This window comes from Martes martes (assembly GCF_963455335.1).
Source record: "Martes martes genome assembly, chromosome: 5".
Lineage (NCBI taxonomy): Eukaryota > Metazoa > Chordata > Mammalia > Carnivora > Mustelidae > Martes > Martes martes.
Window position 1 is genome coordinate 139,290,006 of NC_137892.1, and position 27,733 is coordinate 139,317,738.

The following is a 27,733-nucleotide window of genomic DNA, read 5'->3' on the forward strand; positions in this document are numbered from 1 at the left end:
ATACAAGATGCTGGGGATACCATAATGACCAAAATAAACCTGATCACTGCTCTTAAAGAGATCATAGACTAACACAGGAGAAATAGAATAAACACAGAACTAATTATAAAGTGTGTTAAGTGCAATGAAGGGAAATGTCACAATGCTATAAGACAGCTAGAGACTACAGAAAGGACACGAGCTCCCACGGTTTTAAGTCTAATTAACCTTGAGGTGCATGTGTAGAGGCTTGTGTTCAGGAAAACAGAATATTTGTATCTAGAAAAAGTTTAGAAGGAGATAGTGATGCATTCCTATTTTGACTTGACACCTGCATCATACAGCTCCATCATCTCAAAGCTGTGTATGTGATTGTGTGTAATAGAAGGTATGTATATGTGTGTGTGTAACAGAGACAGAGAGGGAGAAAGAGAACAGCACAAAGAAAGATTCCTTTAGACAAGCATTCTGAGGAGCCAGCGGGCTCACAGCAGCTAATCTCCTTCATGCTTGCCTGACCCCACCCCCTTCCCTCTCATCATAACTTGTGATCTTAGAGGCATGAAAGAATTTGAGCCCCTCCCCCAGCTCGACCATCTCTGTTGGCTGCTTGGCCGGGCTCCATGTCAAACCCAGCCTGGGCCAGAAACCCGAGGTTCCACACAGAAGGTGCTGGGCTTGCAGGCAGGTTCCTCAACCTGTGGCCATGGGTGGCAACATGGGGCAGCTTGGCGTTCAGACCTGTGAGTCCCTGGCCAAGGATGAACCCTTTGACCCCGTGGAGCCACCCAAGAGACCCACAAGCAACCTCATCATGCATAGCATGGCCATGCTGGGCCGGGAGTTCTGCTACGCGGTGGAGGCGGCCTACGTGACCCCAGTCCTGCTCAGCGTGGGGCTGCCCAAGAGTTTGTACAGTACGGTGTGGCTGCTCAGCCCCGTCCTGGGCTTCCTGCTGCAGCCCGTGGTGGGATTAGCCAGCGACCACTGCCAGGCCAGCTGGGGCCGTCGGAGACCTTACATCCTCACCCTGGGCGTCATGATGCTCTTGGGCATGGCTCTGTACCTCAATGGGGACGCCGTGGTGACAGGTCAGTGCACCGCACCGGTGGGCAGGCAGGGGCACGGGGCCCATTATGCAGCTCAAGGGGAGGAAAAGGCCTATTTCTTTATGGGACGCTGCCTTAGAAATTTGATTAGAACTGATTCTCTCCTAGGTTACAAGGAACTTCCACCTTGGAATGCCCCAAATTCCATGGCTTGGGGAGATCTTACTTTTAGAGACATCAGGATGCATTACTGTTGCTTAATTGTTGCGAGGATTTAAAAATAGGAATCATTTTTTATCTCTTTTCTCAAATGAAATATTTTTACATGTTTATTAATTGCAGTGTTCTTTGAGATTGTGCTTTAGTTAGTATTTTGTGAAGTTAATCATCTGCCAAATGACTCTATGAATACTTATAATAAATTACCTATATGTCTAAGTAAGAGCTAATTCTGTTCATAGCTTTATGGAGAGTCTTTCAGTGGGGCAGAGCATCAGCTCGTCAGCTCCAGGAGACATTTTTGCACTGCAAATTCTGGACAAAAACAAACCTGATGGTGAACACTTTTTCTTGACATTAATCAACCACCAGTTAATCAGTAACTGGGGATAGTACATAAAAAGTTGCATTAAAAAAAGAATTGTTGAACTTAAAAATAGCACACGTTTCAGGACCATGAACTCTCAGGCTAGCAGAATGGATTTGATAATGAGGTGGGATAATCAGCTATCATTTGTACATATTTAAAAGAGGGCATCAGCACACGGATGTAGGTTGTTTCTGCAAAATATTCACAAAAACCCCTGATAAGAATAGTTGCTTCTAGGGGGGACTACTGAAGAATTTCAGAAGTAAAAAGTGGAGTATAGGCCTATTTTTTACTTATCATTATACTGTAATCTTAAAAAATGTGCATATATTACACATTATTCCTAAGCGACACTGAAGGCAATAGGAGATCGGGTGAGAGAATTCGGGCATGTCCACAGAGAGAGTATCATTCAGCTGTTAAAAACTGTGCAGCTGTTCTCCATTAACTGAAATGCAAAGATATGAAGAGAGTTGGTTATAGATGAGCGTGTCCAGCCTGATCCCATTAGTCAGTGCTCCTCCAAGATGGTCCTCAGACTCAGGGCATCAGCGTCCCTGGGGGCTGTAGAGATGCAGATACCCAGACCCAACTCAGTTCTACTAGAGACTCAGGGAGAATCATGGAGAATCACAGGAAACAGAGCCCAATAATCTGTCCAAGCTGTCCAAGTGATGATTAAGGATGCAGTTTGAGAGGCACTGCCTTAGGACACAGGAATATACCTTTTTCTGTACGTGTGTAAGTACATAAAGGGAGATCTGAAGGATGACTATCGGTGAGAGCTGGGATGAACCATTTCCCCCAGCTTCTCTACATTATTGGAATGGTTTACAATAAGGCATGTAAAATTTTTTTAAACAACTTTTTAAAATGAGATATGTTATAAAATTCATACAACTCAGTGCCTTTTAGTATATCCCAAGGTAGTCTAACCATCACCACTATCTAATTCCACCGTATTTTATGACCCCAAAAAGAAAACTAGTAGCCATTAGTAGCCACCCCCCCCCATTCCCTCCTCCCCACCAGGCCTAAATAACCCTTCAACCTACTTCCTGTCTCTATAAATCTACCTTTTCTGGCATTCACGTGTATAATTTTATAACCTGAAAAAAAATAACAAAGCCATTTTTTATTTAGAAAAGCAAAGCAAAATGAAAGCAAAGGGAGAAAATTTAATGACAGGACATTTTGGTGGAAATAAAAATGCAAATCATTCCAAAGCAGGATTTAGGTGATGCATATTTATTTCCTTTTTAGCTTTGATTGCCGATCCAAGAAGGAAGCGGATTTGGGCCATAACCATCACCATGATAGGTGTAGTTGTCTTTGATTTTGCTGCTGACTTCATTGATGGGCCCATTAAAGCCTACTTATTTGATGTCTGCTCCCAGGAGGATAAGGAGAGGGGCCTCCACTACCATGCCCTCTTCACAGGTAGGGAATATTCCAGAAAGTCTCTCCGTAAGCTCCCCAGACAGGGAGGCACTTCCACGGAAGCCATCTAGTGTCTCTACATGTCAGTTTTTGAATGAATGGATCTGTTGATGGAATGTTCCCATCACGCGGGCTCTGTCTTTCAGTACGTTTCTCTGAACAAATCAGCTTGTGACTGGGCTCTGGAGGTTTTGCAAAGGAAGTTTACAGAAGAGCTTTCAGAAGAACCATTTGTGGAGACATTTTCAACTGCAATGAAAAGGGGCCTTGTGCACTTTACTTTTTCTTTTTCTTTCTTTTTTTTTTAATCAGTAATGTAGCAGCAGCATTACTTGGGGGCTTGTTAAAAATGCAGCTTCCTGGCCTCTCCTCCAGTTATTTTGATTCAATGGGTTTGAGACGGGGTTCAGAAGTCTGCATTTTAAATGACTATCCTGGATGATTCTGTGGCATGTGTGCTAAGAACCACAATTTAAAAATAAAAATAGAAACAAACCAAGCAAATTAAAAAGAAAAGAAGAAGAAAGAGAAACCCACATGTTCTAGAGATTTCGTAGTTATATAAAGAGTTGGTATTGCCTCAACCTCCTGGTTTGAGAAAGGCCATGCCAGAAGACAGTGAGGGGCTCTCTTCAGTTCTTGGGGCTGTTGTCAGCCTCCTTTGGTTGCTGTTGGGTCATTCATTTAGAACAAGGCTAGCAATGTTCAATACGCTTTATGGAGCACCAGTCGGGACTATGCGAGGACCCTGGGGAGGGGGTTCACACATTAGATTACAGCATGATCCTGGCCTGGGAGGGTTTTCATACCTGGTTGAGGGGGGTGCTCTATCAGTCCACCTTATTTGATGTCTTTATGGCCCAGCCAATATATTTATTTTATGTTTTGATATGTTCTGTCTCCATTCATGGCCAGGTAGGTCCCCTGAGAAGCAGGATCTTGAGTTTGGCTCAGTTTATGTTTCCACAGCCAAGAGCAGTGCCTGTACATGGCAGCCCTTGGGTCAATACTGGTCGTTTGCACCAACACTGGAATGGTGACCTTTGGAAGAAGGGGGCTGCCCAGCCAAGAGAGTGGTTCTTCCTTGCTTTAGGGAAGAGGGATGAGCAGGAGTCCAGCCCATCTGTCGGTGGCCTCTGACCACCCTGTCTGCAGCTAGAGAGTCTCAGAATAGAGATCTGAGCTGCATTCTTCTGACTTAAATCCCATGCTCCTTCACCATCCCGTCGACATCAGGAGACTTTTTGGCTTTTGGACCTGACACATTGAGAGTTTTTTTGCTCTAAAGTACTTTGGGCAATGTGGCCACCCTTTCCCCAGCTCATGTCAGTGTTAGTCCTGGCCAGTCTCTCCTTTTTTGCCCCTAATATTAGAAGATTGAATGCGCTATTTGGGGAATTTTTCAAAGACGAACAACACATGGTAATATTTCAATGAGTCTGAGAAAATATCTTAAGGGTTTTTGTTGATATTAGTGTATGGTGGTCTCAGCAAACGTGGCATAATTTTCATATTACCTTGGTTCAGACTTTCACTACATCTTGTCTGAGCTTTAGTACTTTTCCCTGAACTGTCTCTCCAGTCTCTAATCTCTTCCTATTTCATTGGAATCACCACACAGCTTTCAGATTCATATTCCTTAAAGACAACTATGACCAGGCCACTCTCCCATTCAGTCCCCTGCAGTGGCTCCCCATTTGCCTACTGGATAAAGAACAAATTCCTAGACAGGGTTCAAGACTCCCCCTAATGTTCCCATCCTACTCTTAAATCTTTACTTCCCATTACTCCCTCCACATTTCCTGTGCTCTGAACAATTTCCAGCATATTCCTTGGGGCAGAGGCAGAGGTCTGTTTTACTCACTGCATCCCTTACCCCTTCAGCACAGCCCAGCCTGGCATATCATATGTGCTCAAAATAAATACCAATGGAAAAAAAACAAAAGAGCCTGCCCTTTTCTGTTCAAACTTCAAAATTCCCTTCCCCCTTTCTCCCTTTGGAAATCAAAGTTACTTGGAAACTTTCCACCCACTTCCTGGGGAGAAGACCCCCTTTCTTCTAAATTGCAGGCAAAAAACTTGGTCAGGGACTGTACCCATACAGTGATCAAAGCAGAAGTTTATCAAGTAGGTGAACACAGAGGTATGGACAAGGTTGGTAAGTCCAGGAGGAAAGGATGGCGGAGGCTAGAGTTCCTCTCATATGTACCCTAAACTTCACTGCCTTTGGGGCCTGTGACATCGGCTCGGGCTGCCAGAACAGAATACCACAGACTAGGAGCTTAAACAACAGAAATTACGTTCTCACACCTTTGAAGGCTGGAAGTGCAAGATCAAGATGACTGCAGGCTTGGTTTCTGGTGAGACTGCCCTTCTTGGTCTTTACCTGGCCATCTCTGACCTCACACGGCCTTTCCTCGGTACACACGTTCCTGGTGACTCTTCCTCCACTTATAAAGATGCCAGTCCTGGGGTGCCTGGGTGGCTCAGTTGATTAAGCATCTGCCTTTGGCTCAGGTCGTGATCTCAGGGTCCTGGGATCAAGTCCCACATCGGGCTCTCTGCTCTGCAGGGAGCCTGCTTCCTCCTCTCTCTCTCTCTCTCTCTCTCTCTGCCTGCCTCTCTGCCTACTTGTGATCTCTATCAAAGAAATAAATAAAATCTTTAAAAAAAAAAAGGATCAAACACCAAATGTCTATATTTAGTTCATTTCCTCTGTTCCCACTGGGCTTATAAACTTTTTTTTTTATTAATTTATTTGACAGAGAGAGAGAGAGAGATCACAAGTAGGCAGAGAGGCAGGCAGAGAGAGAGAGGGGGAAACAGGCTCCCCGCTGAGCAGAGAGCCCGATGCGGGGCTCGATCCCAGGACCCTGAGATCATGACCTGAGCGGAAAGCAGAGGCTTAACCCACTGAGCCACCCAGGTGCCCCCCACTGGGCTTATAAAACCCATCAAAGTTTTATTTGTGGTAACTCAGAGAGTAACTTGGCCCATGTCCAAGGAACTTGTGGAGTACAACCTCTTTCAACTTTTCTGTTTTTTTTTTTAATATCCCAAAGTATGCATACAAATGCTCAGGTTACAAATGATCTGATTAGAGTTAATTAAAGGCTAAGGAAAGAGTCTTAAAAATGAAGTTTATGCACGGGCTCCTGTGAGTGAACCTTGCACACGGGTAGAAAAGCTGCTGTGTTTCGTGTTAGAGTCTGTTTGCGTGCTTTCTCCTTCATGAGTAACTGTCGCCAGAGTGGTTTTCTCGTGTCAGCTGGGTTCCCTTTGAAGTTTCCATCCCTGGTGAACTTTCACATCTCCTCAGTCACTTAGCTCAGAAGGGATGTGCCCAGAGCACAAGGCAAGGACACAGGAATGCCAGTTTTGTGGGCAACATGGGTGACTTAGAGCAAAGCAATTCAAGTCTCCAAATTGCTTTGTCTCCAAATTCTGTTCAAGTGCAAGCAGCGCACCTCTCCATGGATCTCAAAGGCGGGTTAGGGAAGGAATCACTTGAGGGGATTTCTTGGCTTCATCCTCTGCTTGAAAGCTCTTCCCACAGATACCAAATCACCCTGGTTTGGGTCCTCGCTTTGTGACACTCTGGGGTCACATAGCCCCTCCTCTGTGAGGTGTTTAAAATCATTATCTGACTATTTTATTTATTTGTATGTTGCTTATTTTCTGCCTCTCTAAGCAACATATAAGCTTCCTGAGGGCAGGAACATTATCTTTCCTATTTGTTGCTTTAGCACCGGGACTTCGAATAGTCCTGGAATGTGCTCAAGAAGTACTAGTGGGACAAATATTCTATTTTAGCATCCCCACTGTACCTCTGAGGAAGCTGTTGTTACTGAGAGGTAAAGTGATGAGCCCAAGGTCACACAGCTGGGTAGCAGTAGGCTGGACTAGGGGCAAAACCCCACCAAACTACCAACCAATTAACCAACCAGACAGCCAGCCAACCAAAGACATGGTTCATACTTTTGTCCAGATTCCCCTAAAACCTGAGTTTTATGCATAGTTTATTCGGGAAAGGATTTCAGAGTGTGGTGGTGAGGGAAGGGTGGAGCAGAGCAGACCAACCAACACGAGAAGCATTGCAGAGTTGGCCTTTGCTCTAGGTGATCATCCTCCATCTCTCCAGGACCCTCTGGGGACCCTAATGAAGTTCGTCTCAGAACTTTCTATTTAAGGGATCAAGAAGGGGGATTAATCCATTGGCTCCCATCTCCACTGACCAAGGGTGGTCCCATGGGTGTTAACCTCACTTGTGCGAGTGCTGACCCCAGCCTGAGTGTGGGTTCCCTCAGGCAAGGCGCTGTCCAGATGCACCTGAGTCAAGGTGGCCAAAGCTGGCTTACAACCGGTCCCTGCAGCAGCTGTTAGAGGAGGGGCTGGGGTGCTGAGGGGACCTGCTGAATCACACACAAGGGCTGTCCTAGCCAGTATGTGACTTCCAGTCCCAAGCCTTTTCTCTCTTAGCCTAGGTGCTTCATGCTACTTAGTCGCCACTAGAAGAATTAAAGCATTTTGCAAAGTGCTCAGCGATTAACCTTACAGTGAACTGAGCTGTTGTAACCCAGAGCTAAAATGTTAATTCTGCAGAGTTAAAGAAAACTCAAGGTAATTACAAATGGCTCCAGAACCAGGCCAGTTAATTACCTGACCTTGCAGTCATTTCTAATCCTTGAGAAAGGAAACAAGAGTCAGGTTTTACGTGCTGTGTCAGGAGATGAGAAGTTTCAGGAATCTTATCTGAACTAGGGTAGCAATAGTTAATGCCTATGTTCAAATCAAGAAAATTGCTTTTGGGGGGATAATTAAGGTGAATACTTTTATGGGAACCATTATTGCATTAGACATACTAACACATGTTAGCAACTTTCGGCAGGAACCCAAATTGCAAATTCAGTGCATTTGACCTCTGGCCAATACCCTACTCCAGTTCTCTGCATTTATGTCTTTAATGATGGAGAAGAATAGGATTTCTCCTTCTCCCTCTCCCTCTGTGCTCTTTCTCTCAAATAAATAAATAAAATAATAAAATCTTTAAAAAATAAAAAAAAGTATGTTTTCCCATCTCTTTCTCCAAGGCAGCTTCTAAGTTCTGGGGACTTGAAGGGCTGTCTGGGGCTCAGAAGTGCCAGAACAGTGTGATGAAGATACAGGGGTTAAGTTTTGTTCAGGCATGACTTACAGCACTGTTGCCCACGGGCTCAACGCTATGAAGTAACAATATCTATTAAATATCTTCAACACGAAACACACATAAAAGCACTGTGTCGATGAGTTGATGAAAAGGTTCACAGTGACTTAGCCCTATATATCCTCTCAGAATAGTTGTTTGCTACTTACTAATTCAGTGCTTTGGGTGACTTTTGAGGACACAACTGCCAGTAACAACAGCAATCTACCGCAGTACCCTCCTTAGAGTGTTGTGTTGAGGATTGTGTGAGTCAATAGATGTCAAGCACTTAGAACAGAGTCTGACACACACCATCAGCTCATCTATCCTTAACCACACCAAACCATTTCTTCCTCGAGGTCTTATTGTCTCCATGGGGTCTGCCCAGGAAATGAGGCATTGGTCCCTTCTATTTGGGGATCCCCCCAAGCCACTTGGGGGTGGTTCTGCTCCCCCCCTCCCATCCTCCAGTACCAGCTAGGCCCTAAGAGCAGGAGGCAGAACCACCACTGCCTGAGGGATTCACCAGTACACGTGCACCCATCAACAATGCCTTGCACTTGAATCACATTTTTTTTAGAGATTTTATTTATTCATTTAACACATTTTCTAACAAATCTTCCTTCTGTGCTTTTGGAGCCTAAGGGCTTTTGAAACTCCAAAGCAAGAAGACACATTCTTGTTTCTCTGCTTTCTACTTTCATGTCCTTCCCCTATAACAATGATGAATCTTGGCTCAGCTTGAATGTAAAGGAAGAGCCCAGAGGGACAAGGACATAAGGAAATACCATGAAACCACAGGGAGGGGTGGGGGCAATGAAAACAATGGCCAACACCTTAAATATATTATCTACCCATGTTTTGGGAGAAAATTGCCTTGTAAATCTGAAGAAATGTCCAACTACTCATGTTTCCTGTCTTTGACCAGAGTACATATGTCTTCTTGGTTGATTTTCCTTTACTCTCAGCCTCCAAGAGGATAGGTCATGTCTGTCTTAATCATTGCTGTGTCCCCAGGGCCTCATACAGTTCTTGGAGAGTGGATGCTCCATCAATTTCTATTGATATCTGGGCCCAAGGACACACACACACACACACACACACACACACACAGTAGCTAATACCTATTTGTTAACTCTCCAGGATGGGTGTGTATATGTTGGGGGGAGCTAGGAACCATATACCTCATTGAATACTTCCGTTGTTATTTTCTTAGCACGTAGAATAGAGTCAGAATCACTGTCTCATGAACTCCATAGGAATTTGGGGGATTTTTAGTCTGATCTCTTGTTGAGGTGAAGTAGCCGGCAGAACACCGTTAGCTCTCTTGACTCGAGCTATTTTGCCATCAGATTGTGGATCGTTAAGCCACACGTCTGAAGAAGAGGGGGAATTCCAGGTACGTCGTAGACGCAGAGATCGACACAGACAGACTGTTTAGGTTCCTTGGTCCTGAAACTCTCCAGGTGCCCATTTTACTTAGTATAGTTGCGAGCTAAAGAAAAAGAACCCTGTTTGCATATGCTTGGACTTCTTCCAGGATGAGCCTTGTTCAAGTCATATCGTAAATTATAAAATGTAACATCTGTCCGTCAAGCTGTTCATTCTTCTGAAGCTGGCTGTGGTCTGCGTGTGACAGCGTGGCCTGGTTCTGCGAAGGAGCCAGCTGGACCACTGTAAAGGCTCCTCATCAGACATTGGCTGATGTCCTGTAGATGTTCCATCTTACGGTTTGGGTTTGGTCAATAACCTCATTAATCCCAGAGGCCCCAGTGAGACTGACGCTGGCAGAGAGAGAAATGCTGTCTGGATGCCGGTGTGGGAATTGGTATTGGCCTTTGTTGCAGCTGACTTGGCTTTGTCTTGGAGACTGTCTTTGAAGATAAAATCCTTAGCTTAAGGAGGGGCAGCAAGAAGGAAATCTTTCAGTGAATCCCTACAGCCCTCTGTTGGCCTTCATCATATCTGAGGGTGTTTCTATCCAAAGTTTTAATATGTGCCTACGAAGTAATTACCCCAATGGCCCACTCTTCCTTCAGGACACATTTTGTTGTAACATTTAGCTACATCCTACAATAGCTTTGGAACAAACGAAACGGTTTTGCCTGTTTTGTTTTTTTCCCCCTCCCTAAGAAAAGAGAGGATCCGAAATTCTCTAAATTATTGGAAGCAGGTGTCCGAATTTTGCTCAACAAATTATCGAGGGAACTGACAGGGAAGACATAAAGAATGGTTTCCCCACGTTCCTGCAGGTTGTGTGTGTGTGTGTGTGTGTGTGTGTGTGTGTGTGTGTGTGTGATTAGCTAAAGAAAAAGTGTTAGGTTAGATATAAATCTGATTAACTTTATATACAGGGCAGTAAAACTATAACTCCCCTGTCATGTTTTTGGGGTAATTCCTCTATCAGGCTACAAAAACATAATCAAATCGTAGAACCCTAATAATGTCTGCAAATTAACCTCAATTTTACACAACTGCCCATCATTGTACTTGGTCAATTTTACACTATTGGTCAAATATCCTCTGACGACAAAGTCCCGTTCCCTGAGAACGTCAGGTAAGGGTGGAGCAGGGTTGATTAGAACCTGCTCCCTGGGGGTGCCTGGGTGGCTCAGTCATTAAGCAGCTGCCTTCGGCTCAGGTCATGGTCGAGCCCCGCATCAGGCTCTCTGCTCAGCGGGGGGCCTGCTTCTTTTTCTTCCTGCTGCTCCCCCTGCTTTGTGCTCTCTCTCTCTCTCTCTGACAAATAAATAAAAACTAAAAAAGAAAGAAAGAAAGAAAGAAAGAAAGGAAGAAACTGCTCTCTTATCTGCCTACGCAGAGTGGTGTTTAGACTGGCCACACTGGCATCCCTGGGGGGCTTGGAAAGAATGCGGAATCTCAGACCATACCCTAAATCTTTAAAACCAGAACCTGTGCTATAGATTCAGTGTTTGCCCTCAAAATGTATACGTGAACCCCCCAAGCCGCAATGTGACGGGGTCAGGAGGTGGCCCCTGTAGCAGGCGGTTAGGTCACGAGGCCTCCTGAGTGGGATTAGCACGCCTCACCAGATACCCCATCTGCTGACACCACAGTCGCCGCTACCCAGCCAACACAACTGGGAGAAATAACTCTTTGTTGTTTAGAAGCCACCTGGCTTATGGCATTCTTGTTACATAAACCCAAACAGACCAAGGCACGCTGCATTTTAACAAGATGTCCATATGATCCACACACACATTAAGGTTTAAGAAGCACTGCTCTAGACTGATATTTTTTTTAATTCAGGCACTTACCGTTGTTACTCTTTCCAGGTTTGGGATACATTTTCCTTCCACTATACTTCCCACTTGCCCTGCTTGGTCAGTGGTAGGCCCGGCTCAGCCCCCAGAAAGATCCCTGGATTCTAATCACTGGGCAGATTGTCCACCTGATGCAATAGTCCTCTCCCACTTCTGGGGAAGGCTTTGGAGTCAGGGTTTCTGGAACAAGTCTAGAGGGCCCTCGGTTTGGGTCCTGGTTCTGCCACCATCTGTGCCGACGAGGTACGTGCATGGTCATGTTAGCAGTCACAAAACTCATGCAAGAGAGTTTCACCACCACCAGAAAGCACACAGTTGGGGGGGGGGGTTTGAAATCAGGGAAAATTCCAAATCCCTTCTTTCCATGCTGTCCCCTGTCACTTAACTACTGTAAACCATTGGCTTTCAGATCAAATTCAACCAGATGAGTTCGGAAGAGCTTCTACCTCTAATATCTTTGATATACTGAACTCTTACAAACTTCATTGCTAATCAAGAGGAATCCTATAATAATTATTAATAATCAACATCATCTTGGTACTATTAAGTAGGTGCCAGAAACAAATAAACTCTGCAGAACTCCTCTATACTCTGAGTACCCAGGTCACAGTTCTAGCATCATTTTCTTTTATTTTTTTTTAAGATTTTCTTTATTTATTTGAGAGAGAGAGAGAACAGGAGCAGGGGGAGGGGCAGAGGGAGAGGGAGAAGGAGACTCTCCACTGAGCATGGAGTCCAGTGTGGGGCTCGATCCCAGGATCCTGAGATCATGACCCGAGCCAAAGGCAAACATGTAACCGACGGAGCCACCCAGGTGCCCCTCTAGCATCATTTATTACAGTTTTTTTCTTTAAAGATTTTATTTATTTATTTGACAGAGAGAAAGATCACAAGTAGACAGAGAAGCAGGCAGAAAGAGGGGGGGGAAGCAGGCTCCCCGCTGAGCAGAGAGCCCGACGCGGAGCTCAATCCCAGGACCCTGGAATCATGACCTGAGCCGAAAGCAGAGGCTTAACCCACTGAGCCACCCAGGCGCCCCAGTTTTTTTTTAAGTAATTGTTTAGGGGCCCCTGGGTGGCTCAGTGGGTTAAGCCTCTGCCCTTGGCTCAAATAATGATCTCAGGGTCCTGGGATGGAGCCCTGCATCGGGCTCTTTCTGCTCAGCAGGGAGCCTGCTTTCCCCTCTCTCTCTGCCTGCTTTTCTGTCTACTTGTGATCTCTCTCTCTCTCTGTCAAATAAATAAATAAAATCTTTTAAAAAATATAAATAGAGTAGCCGTTTACTTACCTGCTTCTCCCACTTTGAACTGCCTTCTGGGGAGGAATGGAAGGGGTGCTGCGTCTCCTTCACATCTGCATGCGCAGAAGCTCGGAGAGTCCTTCACATCTATTTAGTGCTCGACAATAATTGGTGAAATATGCTAAGCCAGCAGACGTCAAAATAGACTAGGAAACCTTCCAGTTGTAGGACTCGATCCTTCTAGTCAATATTGAATATGAATTCATCCTTAGATTTATGCCCATATATTTGTATTCATAAAATAAAGCCACCATTCTATTGTACAGTGGAGGATTCATCTCACATTTAAATACTTCTAAATGGGCAGGGGTCTTTTACTGTACATTTCCCTTGCTCGGTGGAATGGTAGCTGAGAAGGAAAGAGGCAAAAATGACAGGAGAACTAAATGACAATATGACAACCATTGATCTGGTAACGAATGATGAACAGTTTCAAAAAAAGAATGTGTAAGGGGGCGCCTGGGTGGCTCAGTGAGTTGAGCCGCTGCCTTCAGCTCAGGTCATGATCTCAGGGTCCTGGGATGGAGGCCCGCATCGGGCTCTCTGCTCAGCAGGGACCCTGCTTTCCCCTCCCTTTCTCTGCCTGCCTCTGCCTACTTGTGATCTCTGTCTATCAAATAAATAAATAAAATCTTTAAAAAAAGAAAAAAAGAATGTGTAAGTTTTTCATAGGATTACTTTAGGTCAGGGGTTCTCAACCAGGGGCCATTTTGCCTCCCACAGGACATTAGGCAATGTCTAGGTGCATTTTTGGTTATCAGGCTGGTGGAGGAGTTGTTACTGGCATCTGGTGGGGAGAGCCAGAGATGCTGCAGACCACCCTGTAGTACACAGAACAGCCCTTCACAACCAAGAATCCTTCAGCGCCCCGAAATTGGGAAATCCTGATTTAGATCGACCCTCAAATAGTGCTGGGAATTTAGTACATCTTAATTGGTTGATTGCTCGACTCAGCCCAGGACCTCTGACACCCTGGGCGTCTCCACCATGAGATAAAGAGAGTCATTGTCTGATAATGATTCTGAGGCACCACAAGTCCCAGAGAGGCCCTCCAAATCACAGCTGGGTGTGGCTGGCTCAGTGGCCCCTCCCTCTCACAGCCTGGGACCCACCATCCAGGTTAGGTCCCCACATGTGTCTTATCTGTTTATGGATATGACCATCATCCATAGCTAGACCATATGTTCCTGTTGGCAGAAAACATGTATTTTTGACCTCATTGTACCCGGTAGGCCACTGTCTCCCATAGTTCTGTCTTACAATGCCTTGGCACTCAGGGCATGACAACGATGCTTTATTTTTGAAATTCATTGGTTAACAGTTAAATAGTTGGTCACCTGTATATATCCTCTGTAGTAAATTGCAACTAACCAGAATGTAGCATGACCAGAATCGCCCATTCTTCCACCATCCGAGATAAATTAGGAGTCATGGTATTTGACATTGACATTTGTGTTCTCGGGGTCAGGGTTTATTTTGGGTGTTTAGGGTTAGAGTTAGAGAATCCCTTAAGTTCCCTTTTCTTCCTTGATACCCTGGCTTGTGAGGGAACTGTCTTTATCTGGGATATAAAATGGAGACTTCACTGGCACAAGAAAAACAAAAGCAAAAACAAAGCTTTTCTGTCCAGGTGGCTGTCTGTGTTTGGGAAGGCATGATGGGCAGTTGACATGGAAAGGTTGACAGGGTGATCAGCCCTACATAAGTTTGTGACACAGGTAGGCGGTGTGTCTGGCATCCATCTCCTTACTTCCCCCGGCACCCCCCCCCACGCCCAGATGTGCCCCCCACCTTGCGTTTTTCAGAACCACTGACACCTGCCACCATGTGAAGACCACTTAACCACTTTGGTGCTGGGTAATACCGTGTCTTGCCCGGGTCAGGGGTTCTTGTGTTTCAAAGTCCAGAAAGAATGAATCACTACTAATAGGATTTCAAATATTAGACCATTAGAGGGCAGGATTGCTTTGGGGAAGTCCTTCCTCACTGTTCCTTAAATCACACTGTCTTTAGCAAAAGCGGGTAAAATGACCAACGGAAAGACTTCAAGTCAGAACCCTGCCCTGTGAGAAGACAATAAGATTGTTTAAATTCATATTTCACCATATTTCGCCATATTTATTCTGCGGCTATCCACTGGAAAAAAGTTCCTCCAGCTTCACATAGAGGAAAGAAGGCAGAGTCCAAAGACGTTTGATCTTGGCAAACCCGCGCCACGCTAGGAAGCTTATTAACAGATAAATGCTTATTAACAGATAAATGCCAATAATTTTACTGCAGTCAGAGGTTGGTTTTCTCTAGGGCTCTTTAAGGGCAGGACTTTTAGTTCCGAAGCCGTTTAGAGTGTGCCGTTTAGAAAGGCCACAGGATTTCTGATGGTGGCAATATCTGTGTCTGGCACTGGCCCATTTTCCAATCAATCCTGATTTAGATAGATCCTCATATAGTGCTGGGAATTTAGTACATCTTTATTGGTTGATTGCTCAGCTCAGCCCACCACCTCTGACACCCTGGGCATCTCCATGATGAGATAAAGTGAGTCATTCTGATAAAGATCTGAGGCACCACGAGTCCCAGAACAGCCCTCTGAATCACAACCAAGTGTGGTTCTTCTATCATGACTAACCCCATGTTATGAGTGAGGAAGGCCAAGGGCACTGCAAGCACATGCCAGAACTGAGCTTGAACCCGCCTTTTGTGGTTGCAGATGTCTTGGCCTCCTGTGTTAACTCTATCATAACCAGGTGCCTCTGCTGTCCTCAGGGAGCTTTCCTACGGAAGGCCGGTGGGGGGTCACTGGACACCATGAAAAGAGAAGATGGTTTGCTAACTATGCTAACACAGCTTTTTCCTGCTTTCTAGGTTTTGGAGGTGCCCTGGGTTACCTTTTGGGTGGCATCGACTGGGCTCATCTGGAGATAGGAAGAGCACTGGGCACAGAATTCCAGGTCATGTTCTTCTTCTCCGCCTTGGTGCTCACTCTGTGTTTTATTATTCATCTCTGCAGTATCCCTGAAGCCCCACTTAGGGATGTTACAAAGAACATATCCCCACAGCAAGCCCCCCAGGACTTTGCATTGTCATCAGACAAAATGTACCAGTATGGGTCTATTGAGAAAGTAAAAAATGGTTCTGTAAACCCAGAATTGGAAGTGCAGGGAGAAAAAAACAAAAATTCTGCTGGACAGGTAAGAGGCAAATTCCTTTTTTCTTTACTCAGGAAAAATATCCTTGGTCTTACTCCTCCTCTTTCTCCTCCTCCTCCTCCTCCTCCTCCCCCAACTCCTCCCCTGCCTCCTCCACCTCCTCCTCCCCTTCTTCTTCCTCTTCCTCTTCTTCTCCTTCTTCTTCTTCCTCTTCCTCTTCCTCTTCCTCTCCTTCTCCTTCTCCTCCTCCTCCTCCTCCTCCTCCTCCTCCTCCTCCTCCTCCTCCTCCTCCTCCTTCTTCTTCTTCTTCTTCTTCTTCTTCTTCTTCTTCTTCAACCATTCTTTGTTTTGTTTGCTTATTTGATGTGAAAAGTTCGATATGATGTCTAACCAAATCCTCCAATCCCCTATAGCTCTTAGCCCTTTGAATTAAAACTTTAAAAATGTGTGCGTTTTCCTCTGGTTTTCCTCTGACTCTTTTCAATGCATCAAAGTAGGGAAGATGATGAAGCCAGTTCCAAAATGTTAGACCATGAGAGAAGCCTGGAACCATCTTTAGGTCTCAGGAAATAGCTTGACTTCTTAGATTGGGATTATAAATTTGTCCCTCCAAATGAATGCATCCCTGGGTTGGTAATTGGATTGGGCAGGTTGAATTTGTATTTCATGAGTTGATTAAATATTTCTTTTAGGCCCTTTTCGGTGAACTGGTCAGTGAATTCATTAGTTTTAAAATAAAAAATAAAAACTCTACTAAATTACAGAGAAATGGAACTAGATTAAGGGGAAATTGTCAGAGAGAAGAGGCTAGAACTATGCTGACCAATACATTGGCTTCTTGTCCCATATGGCTATTTAAGTTTAAATCAATTGAAATGGAATAAATTAAAATGTCAGGTCCTTAGTTGTGTTAGCCACATTTCAAATGCTTAAGAACTACTTGGGGCTAGGAACTACAGTCCAGGACAGCACAGATATAGAACATTTCCATCACTGTAGAAAGTTCTATTGGACAACACTGATGTACAGCTGCTTCCTCCTTCAAGCTGAGTTTAATGGCAATATGTCAGCTATATAAGCACAAAGGATGCCCTCACTGGCAAAGAGGTTGTAGAAGACCTAGGTTTAAATCTTGATTCCTCTAGCTGACTGGCCTGTGTTATTCATTCAACAACTACCAGGCACTTACTGTAAAGAGCCTAAAGATTAAGAGTGTATGGGGCACCTCGGTAGCCCAGTCAGTTAAGTGTCCAATTCTTGGTTTGGGCTTAGGTCATGATCTCAGGTTGGTGAGATCAAGCCCCTCATTGGCATAAGGCTCTGCTCTGAGCATGGCGCCTGCTTAAGAGTCTCTCTCCCTCTCCCTCTGCCTCTACCCCATGCTTGCAGGCTATCTCTTAAAAAAAATAAAAAAAATTTAAAAATTAAGAGCATAGTTGTTCAAATCCTGCCTCTACCACTTCTGGAATGCATGACCTTGAGCATTTACATTTCTGTAAAATGAGAAAGTCATTCTATTTACCTACAAATGTTTTGTGCTGATTCTATGACATAAACCATGCAAAACTTACTTAGATTGGCTCCTACCACATAGTAAGGTGTTAGGTACAAGTACCTATTATGAGCCTGGCAGAGCACTGAGCCCCTCACACACCGACAGGGAATAGACTTAATCTGTGCTCCAACAGAACTTTCATACAAGCTCAGTGAGTCTCTGTGAGTTCAACTTCTCTTGATGAGTTGGCCTATTTTCCAGGATTATTGGGTTGTTCAACTAAGATAAAGCATGTAAAGGTGCTTTTTAAGCTTTATATGACTATAAAAACACATTATAGTCATTATTTAGTCAACACACTACTTTGGGTACCAAGTATGTACAGAGCATTACTAGGTATTTAGGGATCAGAAAATTGACTAATCTCTGCTCCCTATGCTCAAAGACTTACAGCCCTAACAGGGGGCATAATAAGCCATTTATACCATTACTTACGTTCCAAGGTGGAATATAACACTTCCCAAAATGAGGGTGGTGATGCAGTTGGAGAACTGGGACTAATTTTTTTTCAATGGCAAGAGGAGGCCTGAATTATATCAGGATTCAAACTGGATCCCATAAAATTCATCTGCAGTTCCTCCATGCTATCATTGCTTACTTCAACCTTTCAATGGTCTCCTTTTGAGTGCACTCTCATGAAGTTCTCCTCCCCGCTCTTGGCTCTGTGCATTTTTCGTGTATAAATCCACCATCACTCAACCTCCAGCTGACAAAGGTGCAGGATGCATGCAGTAGAGCAACTCCCAAGGGCCCTGGGCCATGGAGAGGGCTTCTCCAAGGGAACTGAGGAGTCCCAGAATAAGATGCCTTCTGAATGTTCCTTCTGAGTGGAAATACCCAAAGTGTTTGAATATTTACAATCCCAGCTTTTGCAGAAACACGAGACACAATTTGAAAGCTCGTATTTGTTTTTGGATGAATTGGAAAGTTAGATTAACAATGAAAGTAGGATGAAAATTACGTCTAAGGCAGAAGCATAAATTAGTATTTGGAAAGAGGATGAATACTTGCTGGCCACATTCACTTTTTAGAATTTTGCATTTTTGGAATGAAAGGAAGGAAAGGCAGGAAACTCAGGCTATTGCTGTTTAAAGATTTTATTTCTTTACACCCAGCACGAGGCTTAAACCTACAACCCTGAGAGCTGTGTGCTTTACCAACTGCACTAGCCAGGAACCCCTGTTTTTTGTTCTCTACCCTTAGCTTTTTCCTATGGTCAAATAAAAAGTAACAATCCTGCATTGAGTTTCTTTTTTAGTCAGCATTTATCTTGACAGTTACTATATTTTACATGCAAAAAGTTATTTTTCCTAATTCCAAAGGAATGTCTATGCTTTTTAAATACTGACTAGGTATGGTTGTCCCCAGTTATCTGAAGTTTCACTTTCCAAATTTCGGTTACCTGTGGTCAAGCGTCATCTGGAAGTAGATGACCCTTTTGATTTATCATCAGAAGGTAAATAGTGGGGACGCCTGGGTGGCTCAGTGGGTTAAGCCTCTGCCTTTGGCTCAGTTCATGATCAGGGTCATGGGATCGAGCCCCACGTCGGGCTCTCTGCTCAGTGGGGAGCTTGCTTCCCCCCCTCTCTCTGCCTGCTGCTCAGCCTACTGTTGATCTCTCTCTCTCTCTCCCTCTGTCTAATAAATAAAATCTTAAAAAAAAGAAAGGTCAATAATAGTAGCCTAATGGTATGTCATCCACCTCATTTCATCTCATTCCGTAAAAGCCTTCTATCATCTCATGTCATCACAGGAAGAAGATAAACAACAGTTGGTACAATACAATGATCTATTTTAGGAGGGAGAGATCACACTTACAACTTTTATTATAGTATATTGTTGTAATTGTTCTATTTTGCTATTAGTTATTGTTGTTAATCTCTGACTGTGTCTAATTTATAAATTAAACCTTATCGTTAGTATGTGTACATACGAAAAAACATAGTCTATCTAGGGTTTGATACTGTAGGCAGTTTCAGGCATCCAGTGGGGGTCTTGGAAGGTATTCCCCATGGAAATGAGTGGGAATAACTGTGTAAGATCATTTAGTCATTTAACCTATAGGCAGACTATGCCAGTAGGTTAAATACTAAAAAAATTGACAAACTAAAAAATCAATTTACATAACAAATCTACAATACATGAATGTATTTTTACACAATAAATATTAAAGGAAAAGGCATTGTTACATAAAGTTAAGAGTTATAAAACAATATGTTGTTATAGTTAAAAATAGAAATTCCCAGGAGACCACCTTATAAATAAACTAGCCAGGACTCAGTTTCATTATGTCAAGACTCAGAATAAATAAAAATCTGACAAGAAAGACCTAATCCTCCACCATGATTGATGTTTATAGTCTCAGCGTCTTAATATTCCCAAGGTTTCTTTCTTCTGTTATAACACAAGATGCTGAAAGCTCTTTTATTCTTTGTATTTTGAAACAGTTGTGTCAGTAGTTCAACATTTCTCATTTTCGCAAGGTTTCTGATGCAAAAACAACAACAACAACAACAACAAAACAAAATAAAAACCAGTGTAGCCTTTGGTTTCAACACAATTTAAGTCTAAATTAAAGAATGTGGATATGTGTGTTCATTGTGTGTGTATATGTGTGTGTGTGTATTCTATATTGTCTTCACCTCTGACTCCAAATAGGTTTCATATACATGTGCGGGCTCATGGCAGGATCCAGACAAAAATAAACTGGCTCTCTGTATTAGCTTCCTGTTGCTACCTAGCAAATAACCTTGGAAATTACCTCAAGCAGCTTAAAAGCATATTTATTATGTCACAGTTCTGTAGGTCAGAGTTCTGGGTGGGCTCAACCAGGTTTTCTGCTTAGGGTGTCACAAGGCTGAAATCAAGTTGTTGATGGAAGTGCATTCTCATCTGGAGGCTCAACTGGGGAAGAATTGGCTTCTGAGCTCATTCAGGTAGAACCCAGCTCCTTGTGGTTGTAGGGCTGAGGTGCTCATTTTTTTTTTGCTGGCTGCTGACCAGGAGTCACTCTCATCTTCTGGAGTTTATTCTAAGGTCCCTTCCATGGGCCTCTTCCACCTTTAACCCTTGTGCTTTGAAATTCTCTGACTTCCTCTTCTGCTCCCACCTACAGAAAATTCTCTGCTTTTTAAAGGACTCCTGTGATCCAGTTAGAGTACCCAGATAATCTCCCTTTTGATTAACTCAAAGTCAAGAAATTAGTAACCTAAATTATATCTTCAAAATCCCTCTTCCATGTAATGTAACATAATTATGGGGTAACACCAGGGGACAGAGTTCATGGCGCCATCTTAGAATTCAGTCTAACACACTTTCAGACTCAAGAAATCTAAGAATTATAATCATCCAAGGGCAAGCTTAGATCTGTGAGCTCTGTCCTTATGTAGTGGTTTTGTCATTCAAAGACAGCATGTTAGATATTTGTTCCATTTTGGCCCAAAGCAATTTCCATTTGCAGTCCCTTTACCCTTAAGTCTCCAAAACTTTATTCAGGGCCTGAAACTGCTCAGTATCCACACATACTTAACAGAACACCTCCTATAAGTACTCTCCGTGGAAACCTTGGTGCTGTGTCCAGAAAGTGTGATTCTGTGGGGGTAATCGACTGACAGAGGGGAAACACGGCTGTGTGCTCTGGCTCACACAGCTGGCTGCATGTCTGCCCTGAAGTTCACACTGGTTTCATGTTTTATTCCAGTCTAGGAAAGCGATGACCATGAAGTCACTGCTGAGGGCGCTGGTGAACATGCCTCCCCACTACCGCTGCCTTTGCATCAGCCACTTCATTGGATGGACCGCCTTCCTGTCTAACATGCTCTTCTTCACAGATTTCATGGGCCAGGTAATAAACATGTCTGTGCAAAGACTCATTGTCTTGCACATCACTCCCTTGTTCAGCACCTGTTGAGCTTCTTCTGGGCTCACCCCTAGGATGGGCACAGTGAGAGTATAAGAAAGAGTACCTTCAAAGAGCTGTCTTACAGACAGGAACTGGAGACAATTTACTGCACCCAAGACATCTCTATGGGACCAGTACTTGATCAAATACAGCAGACAGGGAAGAATCAGTGTGAGCTGCAGCTGTCGTGGCAGGCTCAACAAAGGAGGTTCAGTATGATCCAGGCCTCGAAAGGTGAATAGGAGCTAGACAGAGAAGAGGGAGAAAACATTCTAAGCAGGAATAGGAATGGCACATGTGGAGAAGAGTCAGAAGCCTGCTGGCTGTACCCGAAGAAGGGTGGCAGGGTTGCCTAAGTCAGGCAGGAGCCAGGTGTTAGACAGAAGGAAGGGTGTAATGATCCGGGGAAATGCTGCTTAGACTTGATGGCATTAGGACTTCTTGAAGGTCCTTGAGTAGAAGTGTAAGAGGATGAGAGGGGTGATACAGTCATGGGAGAGTGAGCTCTGTGTCCTGGGAAGCTGTACAGGGATGGAGAAGCAGAGCACATAAAAGGGAGTCCCTACCACAGTGCATTTGTATCTCAATGTTCCCAAATCTCTCTTTCAGATTGTGTATCACGGGGATCCCTATGGTGCACACAACTCCACAGAGTTTCTCATCTACGAAAGAGGGGTCGAGGTTGGATGTTGGGGCCTGTGCATCAATGCCGTGTTTTCCTCACTTTATTCTTGTAAGTCTCTTCCTCCTGAAAGTATCTTCTAGAGGGCTCTGGTCTAGCAGAATTTTGGATTTTATATTTTTATATTTATTTTCTGCTTTTTAAAATACCAGATCCTTGGGGTCCCTGGGTGGCATAGGCAGTTAGGCATCTGACTCTTGGTTTGGCATAGGTCGTAATCTTAGGGTCGTGAGATCGATCCCCATGTCAGGCTCCTTCTTCATTGTGGGGTCTGCTTGGGATTTTCTCTCCTTCTCCCTCTACCCCTCCCACTCATGCTTGCTCTCTCTCTCTCTTTCAAATAAATAAATCTATGAAATAAAATAAAATAATAAAATAAAATAACAGATTCTTGATAATTATGTGGAGATCATGAAAAACTCTTTGCTTAGAAAGGACCACAAGATGTATTCTTTTTCCATACTGAAGTCTATGTTACTTTCCTCATTGATTACTTTTTCCTTGGAGTTCATGGGTTCTTGATCAAAGTTCCCTGGAAAATAAAAGGAAATCTTGGAAACCAGATGGTGAACTATGAGATGCACAGGGGCTAGAGTCCCAGCACTGAGTATTGATTAGCATCAGGTCTGTGTTCTATTGGAGTAAGGTCACTGGTGGAGCTTCACATATACACAAATATAGCTTATTAGATCTGTAGATGACAGAACATAGGAGGGATGGTTAATATGCTAGGTGACAGAACTAACATGCAAAATGACCTTAGCTCAGGTGGGGAGGAAGGTATGTCTCAGGAGCACTGTGCCAGGATTGAGGATGACAACTTTCTTTCCCAGGTACCAGCTTTCCATGGGGACCGAGTCCATTAACCCCCACTTAGCCACGTTTCATTTGTAAAGACACTGCAAACAAAGAGATTCCTGTGATTGGTTTTATTTATTTATTTATTTATTGTGTTTTTTTAAAAGATTTTATTTATCTAATTTATTTGAGAGAGAGAGAGCATTGGGGAAGGAGCAGAGGAAGAGGGATAAGCAGACTCCAAACTGAGCACAGAGCCTGATGCAGGGCTCAACTCCAAGACCCCTCAGGTGCCCGGAGCTGAAATCAAGAGTCAGTCACTCAACAGACTGAGCCACCCAGGCACCCCCATGATTGGTTTTAAACAATCCCAAACTAATGTACTATAACCCTAGTCTCATTTGGTGCCTACCAATGTATATGGACATCTCCAAGATCTGTATGCATTGAATTAAGTGAAATAATCTAGCCTATAAAATGTAATCAGGTCCCCCCTTTGGGATGGAAATGGGGCTTCTAATAATAATGGAAGCTCCTCCTAGATTGTGGGGAGATAGCTGGCCCCCAACTCGGAGCTCTAAGCTTTAGGCAGGCCCAAGGGACAGCAGGGTATGGCCCATGTGGAAGAGGGGAAAGTATTGGAGGGTGATCCCTGTTACCATTCTCAGGGGCACTCATTCTGCCATTGAAGTGTGCTTCTTGGGTGAGGGCAAGAGAGGGAATGCTTATAGTGTCCCCTTGTCTGACTTCCAATTAGCCACAGCACAGCAGGAAACCTGCTTCAGGGTCAAAAAATCTCCTCAAAATATAGCACAATTGGGAAAAGCACAATTGGGAAAAACATGTAAGGAATTCATGAGCCCAGTAATCATGAAACAATAAACTTTATTATTTTAAAATTTATGATAACAAAATAATAGTGGCTTAAAACTTATATTTCCCCTCCCCACTCCCTACCTTCCACTCCCAGAGGGCATGAACGAAGAGAATTGCAGGAGGAGGGTTTCAAGTACTTAAAATAGAATCAGAGAGTAATAGACTAAAAGGGTCTCATCATTCCTCTCAGTCCTCTTGTGTTTTCAAGACGCGGGGAGACTATTTACTACCACCCTCGTTCTTGTAAGAGGAGCCCACTTTTCCACAAGCAATACGCATTTTAGTTTTGTGTCAATACTTTTTTTTTAAAAGACTTTATTTAATTATATGACAGAGCACAAGTAAGCAGAGACAGGCAGACACAGAGAGGGGAAAACAGACTCCCTGCCGAGCAGAGAGCCCGATGCGGGGCTCCATCCCAGGACCCTGAGATCATGACCTAAGCCAAAGGCAGAGGCTTAACCCACTGAGCCACCCAGGTGCCCCTGTGTCAATACTTTTTTCCTCAAAGAATCCCTACTAGGGACATTCCATTAGTCTAGTCTTAGTTCCTGTATGAATTGCATGGCATTTGAAGATTAAAATGCATGTTATTTTTAGGCCCTTTTGAGTTAAAAGCCCTGTGTACAATACATTATTATTTGAATAGTTTCCCAAAGTTATATTAATGTGTCAATCTATGGGATCCCTTTCACTTGAATTAGAGCTAAATTTTATTTATAAGTTACCAGCCAGCCCTTAAGGATCTTCAGGGGCTCTCTGTGACCATAAGACAAATTCGAAATCCTGAACCTGGTGTTGCAAGATTCTCAGTTTGGGTCCCGGTCACACTTTGACCTCGTGCTCCCCGATCAGACTCACTGCCCCTGAGGACTCACTACACAGACTTTCTCAGCTCTGTGTATTTCCTACTGCTTTTGGTTTCTCCTTCTCCAGATGCTCTCTCTAATGCCACATCTAGACAACTGCTAATTGTGCTTTTAGACTCAGGTCCAGTGGACCTTGTCTGTTAAATCTTCCAAGTTCTCTCCCTCTGCGCTCCAGCCCATCCTGAACAAAATCAAATCAATCATGTCTTTCAGTTCCAGAGCGCACCCGCTATCTTGGACTCACCATATAACATCAGATGCGGATCTAGAATTTCTATCCAGATGGAGTTTGGCAGGGCAATCTGGCTGCTGGGGTGGAGGGTGAAGGATGGTATTTTCAAGTTCCTTTTGCATAGCGGGCATACTTAGATCCATGAAAATAGCAGTATTAAGTACTGAAATGTAGCCAGTTTTTCATATCCAACACTCCTACTCATAGCCAATGCTTCAATCCGTCATTTATCTCCAGTTGTAACGAGAGACACAGCGTGAGGACATACCATGACTTGGTATTAGACCTAGGGGAGGGCAAGTCAGCTTTACCCTTACACGGACTGATTTCTTCTCGTGGATAAAAGATTCTTTGCTTGGCTTCCAGTCTTTGTTCTGAAGTTGCTTATTTTTCCCAATAGCTCTTTATGCTTCTTTGCCCTCCTCTTGGCTGGCCTACATACTGGATGAGAGCATTTCCCCAGTGAATACTGATGATGTTTTTTAGGTACTGAGCACCTAGATTACATTTTTTGTATATAAACATAATCATTAAGCAAATAAAAACTAACCTAGCTCTAGATGGCTTTTTCTCTCCACCTTGACAACAGCCCCCTAGGGATGATATGAACTTAGTAGAGGAAGCTATGGTGCCCACTTGTCATTTTCACATGTCCTTAGTAGAGGAAGCAATGGTGCCCACTTGTCAAGCTCTGACTTCCATGGGATGATCTGAAACAGTGTTTAGTTTCATAATTGAATCAAGTGTAATACAGATTAGGTTTCCTGTCTCTGTGATGTGAGCCAACAGTTATTTGGTTAGATAGGGAGAATTTCATTCTTGAATAGACACATTTCAGGTCTTTGTCATTCATCCCCTGGGTTCATATGTTCCAGTAGAATGGCCAGGAGAAAGATAGGGAGCCTATGGATGAGAAACAGCTATTTAAAACAGAAAGACTAGAGGGGTTTTTTTAGGGAATTTTCCTACCATTGTGGAACACAGAATGAAACATTTTGAAGCAAAAAAATTTCAATTTTTAGGAATGAACTCTACTACAGTACTTTTAGGAGCAAGCCAAATTTACTTGCTGGGAGGGGAACCTTGTTAAGAGATAACCATCTTCAGTGCCCGTATTTGTTGAAATAACAATACCCACCATTAATCACTAACCGGATGGTCTCTGTGTGCTGGGTACTGGGCTCTGTGATGTCACAAGCTTTGGATCTCACTTGATCCTGACAACAACCACAAAGAAGGGTTTTACTAGTCCGATTTGTTTGTTTGTTTGTCTTTTTAGGTTTCTTTTGGATGAGGAAGTTGAGGTTTTGACAAGTGAAGGGAATGGACTGATGGGGAGGGAGCCTACAATGGGGTGGCACTGGGTACAGAGAGGGCCCCTCACCAACCAACGGGGACAGGCAACCTGCCTGTAGACAGAGAACATCCTTTGGCTTCCTTCTTAGGCATGCAGATGACATTCAAATGCAGGGGGGAAGGAACCAGATAACTTGCATCATTCTTAAAATCTGGTGGTTTCAGTTTCCTCCAACGTGACTTTGGGCCATGGGGCCAAGATATGCCTGGATTGTTGTTTGTGTCCTGTTAGGACAGACTCTGAATCAGAAGGGCCCACTCTCCTCCCACATCTTGCACCCCTGTCACACCCACAGTCCCATAGCCAAGGTGGCCTTGCCCACCAACTCTTTGCATCCTGGGGCTATTCAGCTGCCTGGTCCTTACTTGTGGAAAAAGCAAATCAACCTCGGGAGGCAATTTCCAGCCCTCTGTGTGCACAGGATTTAAAACTGATTCCAAAAGCCAGCTGTCTTTAAGCACAGATAAGGAGGTTCTTTTGTTCCATATTCAGTATCAAAGGAAAGCTCCTTAGAAAAAAAGTGAATTTGAAAAGAAACGATTGTCTGAAATTACAAAATATTATGAGACACTGCTCACTGTAATTTCTTTCTTTCTTCTCCCCACAGACCTTCAGAGACCTTTGGGATCCTACATAGGGTTAAAGGGTCTTTACTTCCTGGGGTATTTGCTATTTGGCCTGGGGACAGGATTGATTGGACTTTTTCCGAACGTCTACTCCACCCTGACTATGTGTACCTTGTTTGGTGTGATGTCCAGCACTCTGTACACTGTGCCCTTCAGCCTCATTGCCAAGTACCACCGTGAGGAGCAGGACGAGAAGGTATGTCATTGAGCCTCACCGGAAGGCCAGGGGGGATGCGGGAGGAAAGTGAAGGGCCAAGCTGGAGAATAAGGGTCTTGAAACAGCCACTCTAAAATGCCCAGCCAAATGTAATGATGGTCTGGCCAAAGCATGACCAACTTCCCAGCCTGCACCCTACTCCTTACTTGGAAGCCCTGTGCCCCCGGTGAGCAGCAGAACAGACACCATTACCCTCTGTTATCTGATTAGGGAAAAGGGGACTTAGGATTGCTGAGAAACCACCCCACCATCACACAGAGAAGAGGAAAGGGGAACCTGGGGATTCTGACTACTGCCCCAATGTCCCCTGCAGCTGCAATATTTCTGCCCTCCCCCCCATCCCAATGGCTGCCCTGAAGGACTGTTCATGTAGAGTAAGTGTGTTCCTGCATTTCCCTTGCAGAGACAGCAGGCCCCAGGATGGAGCCTGGACAGCAATGGGAGAGGGCAGGGCCTGGATTGTGCTGTCCTCACCTGCATGGTGCAGCTGGCTCAGATCCTGGTCGGAGGTGGCCTGGGCTTCCTGGTCAACAAGGCTGGGAGCATCATCGTGGTGATCACGGCCTCTGCAGTGTCGCTGATCGGCTGCTGTTTTGTGGCTCTCTTTGTTAGATACGTGGACTAGGTCAATAAACATTGTCCCTACCCTCA

The 27,733-nt window shown here is 44.2% G+C and overlaps 1 protein-coding gene across 1 annotated transcript; it reads left to right on the forward strand.

The window, feature by feature from the left end:
* Window positions 1–540: 540 nt before the first annotated feature.
* Window positions 541–27,733, forward strand: SLC45A2 (solute carrier family 45 member 2; the record flags this gene model as incomplete). Its single annotated transcript, XM_080805101.1, is given in 8 exon segments — window positions 541–636; window positions 638–1,070; window positions 2,881–3,057; window positions 15,686–16,011; window positions 21,225–21,368; window positions 22,035–22,158; window positions 26,847–27,061; window positions 27,486–27,733. Coding segments are annotated over 8 exon segments (1,737 nt in total). The 3' UTR covers window positions 27,708–27,733.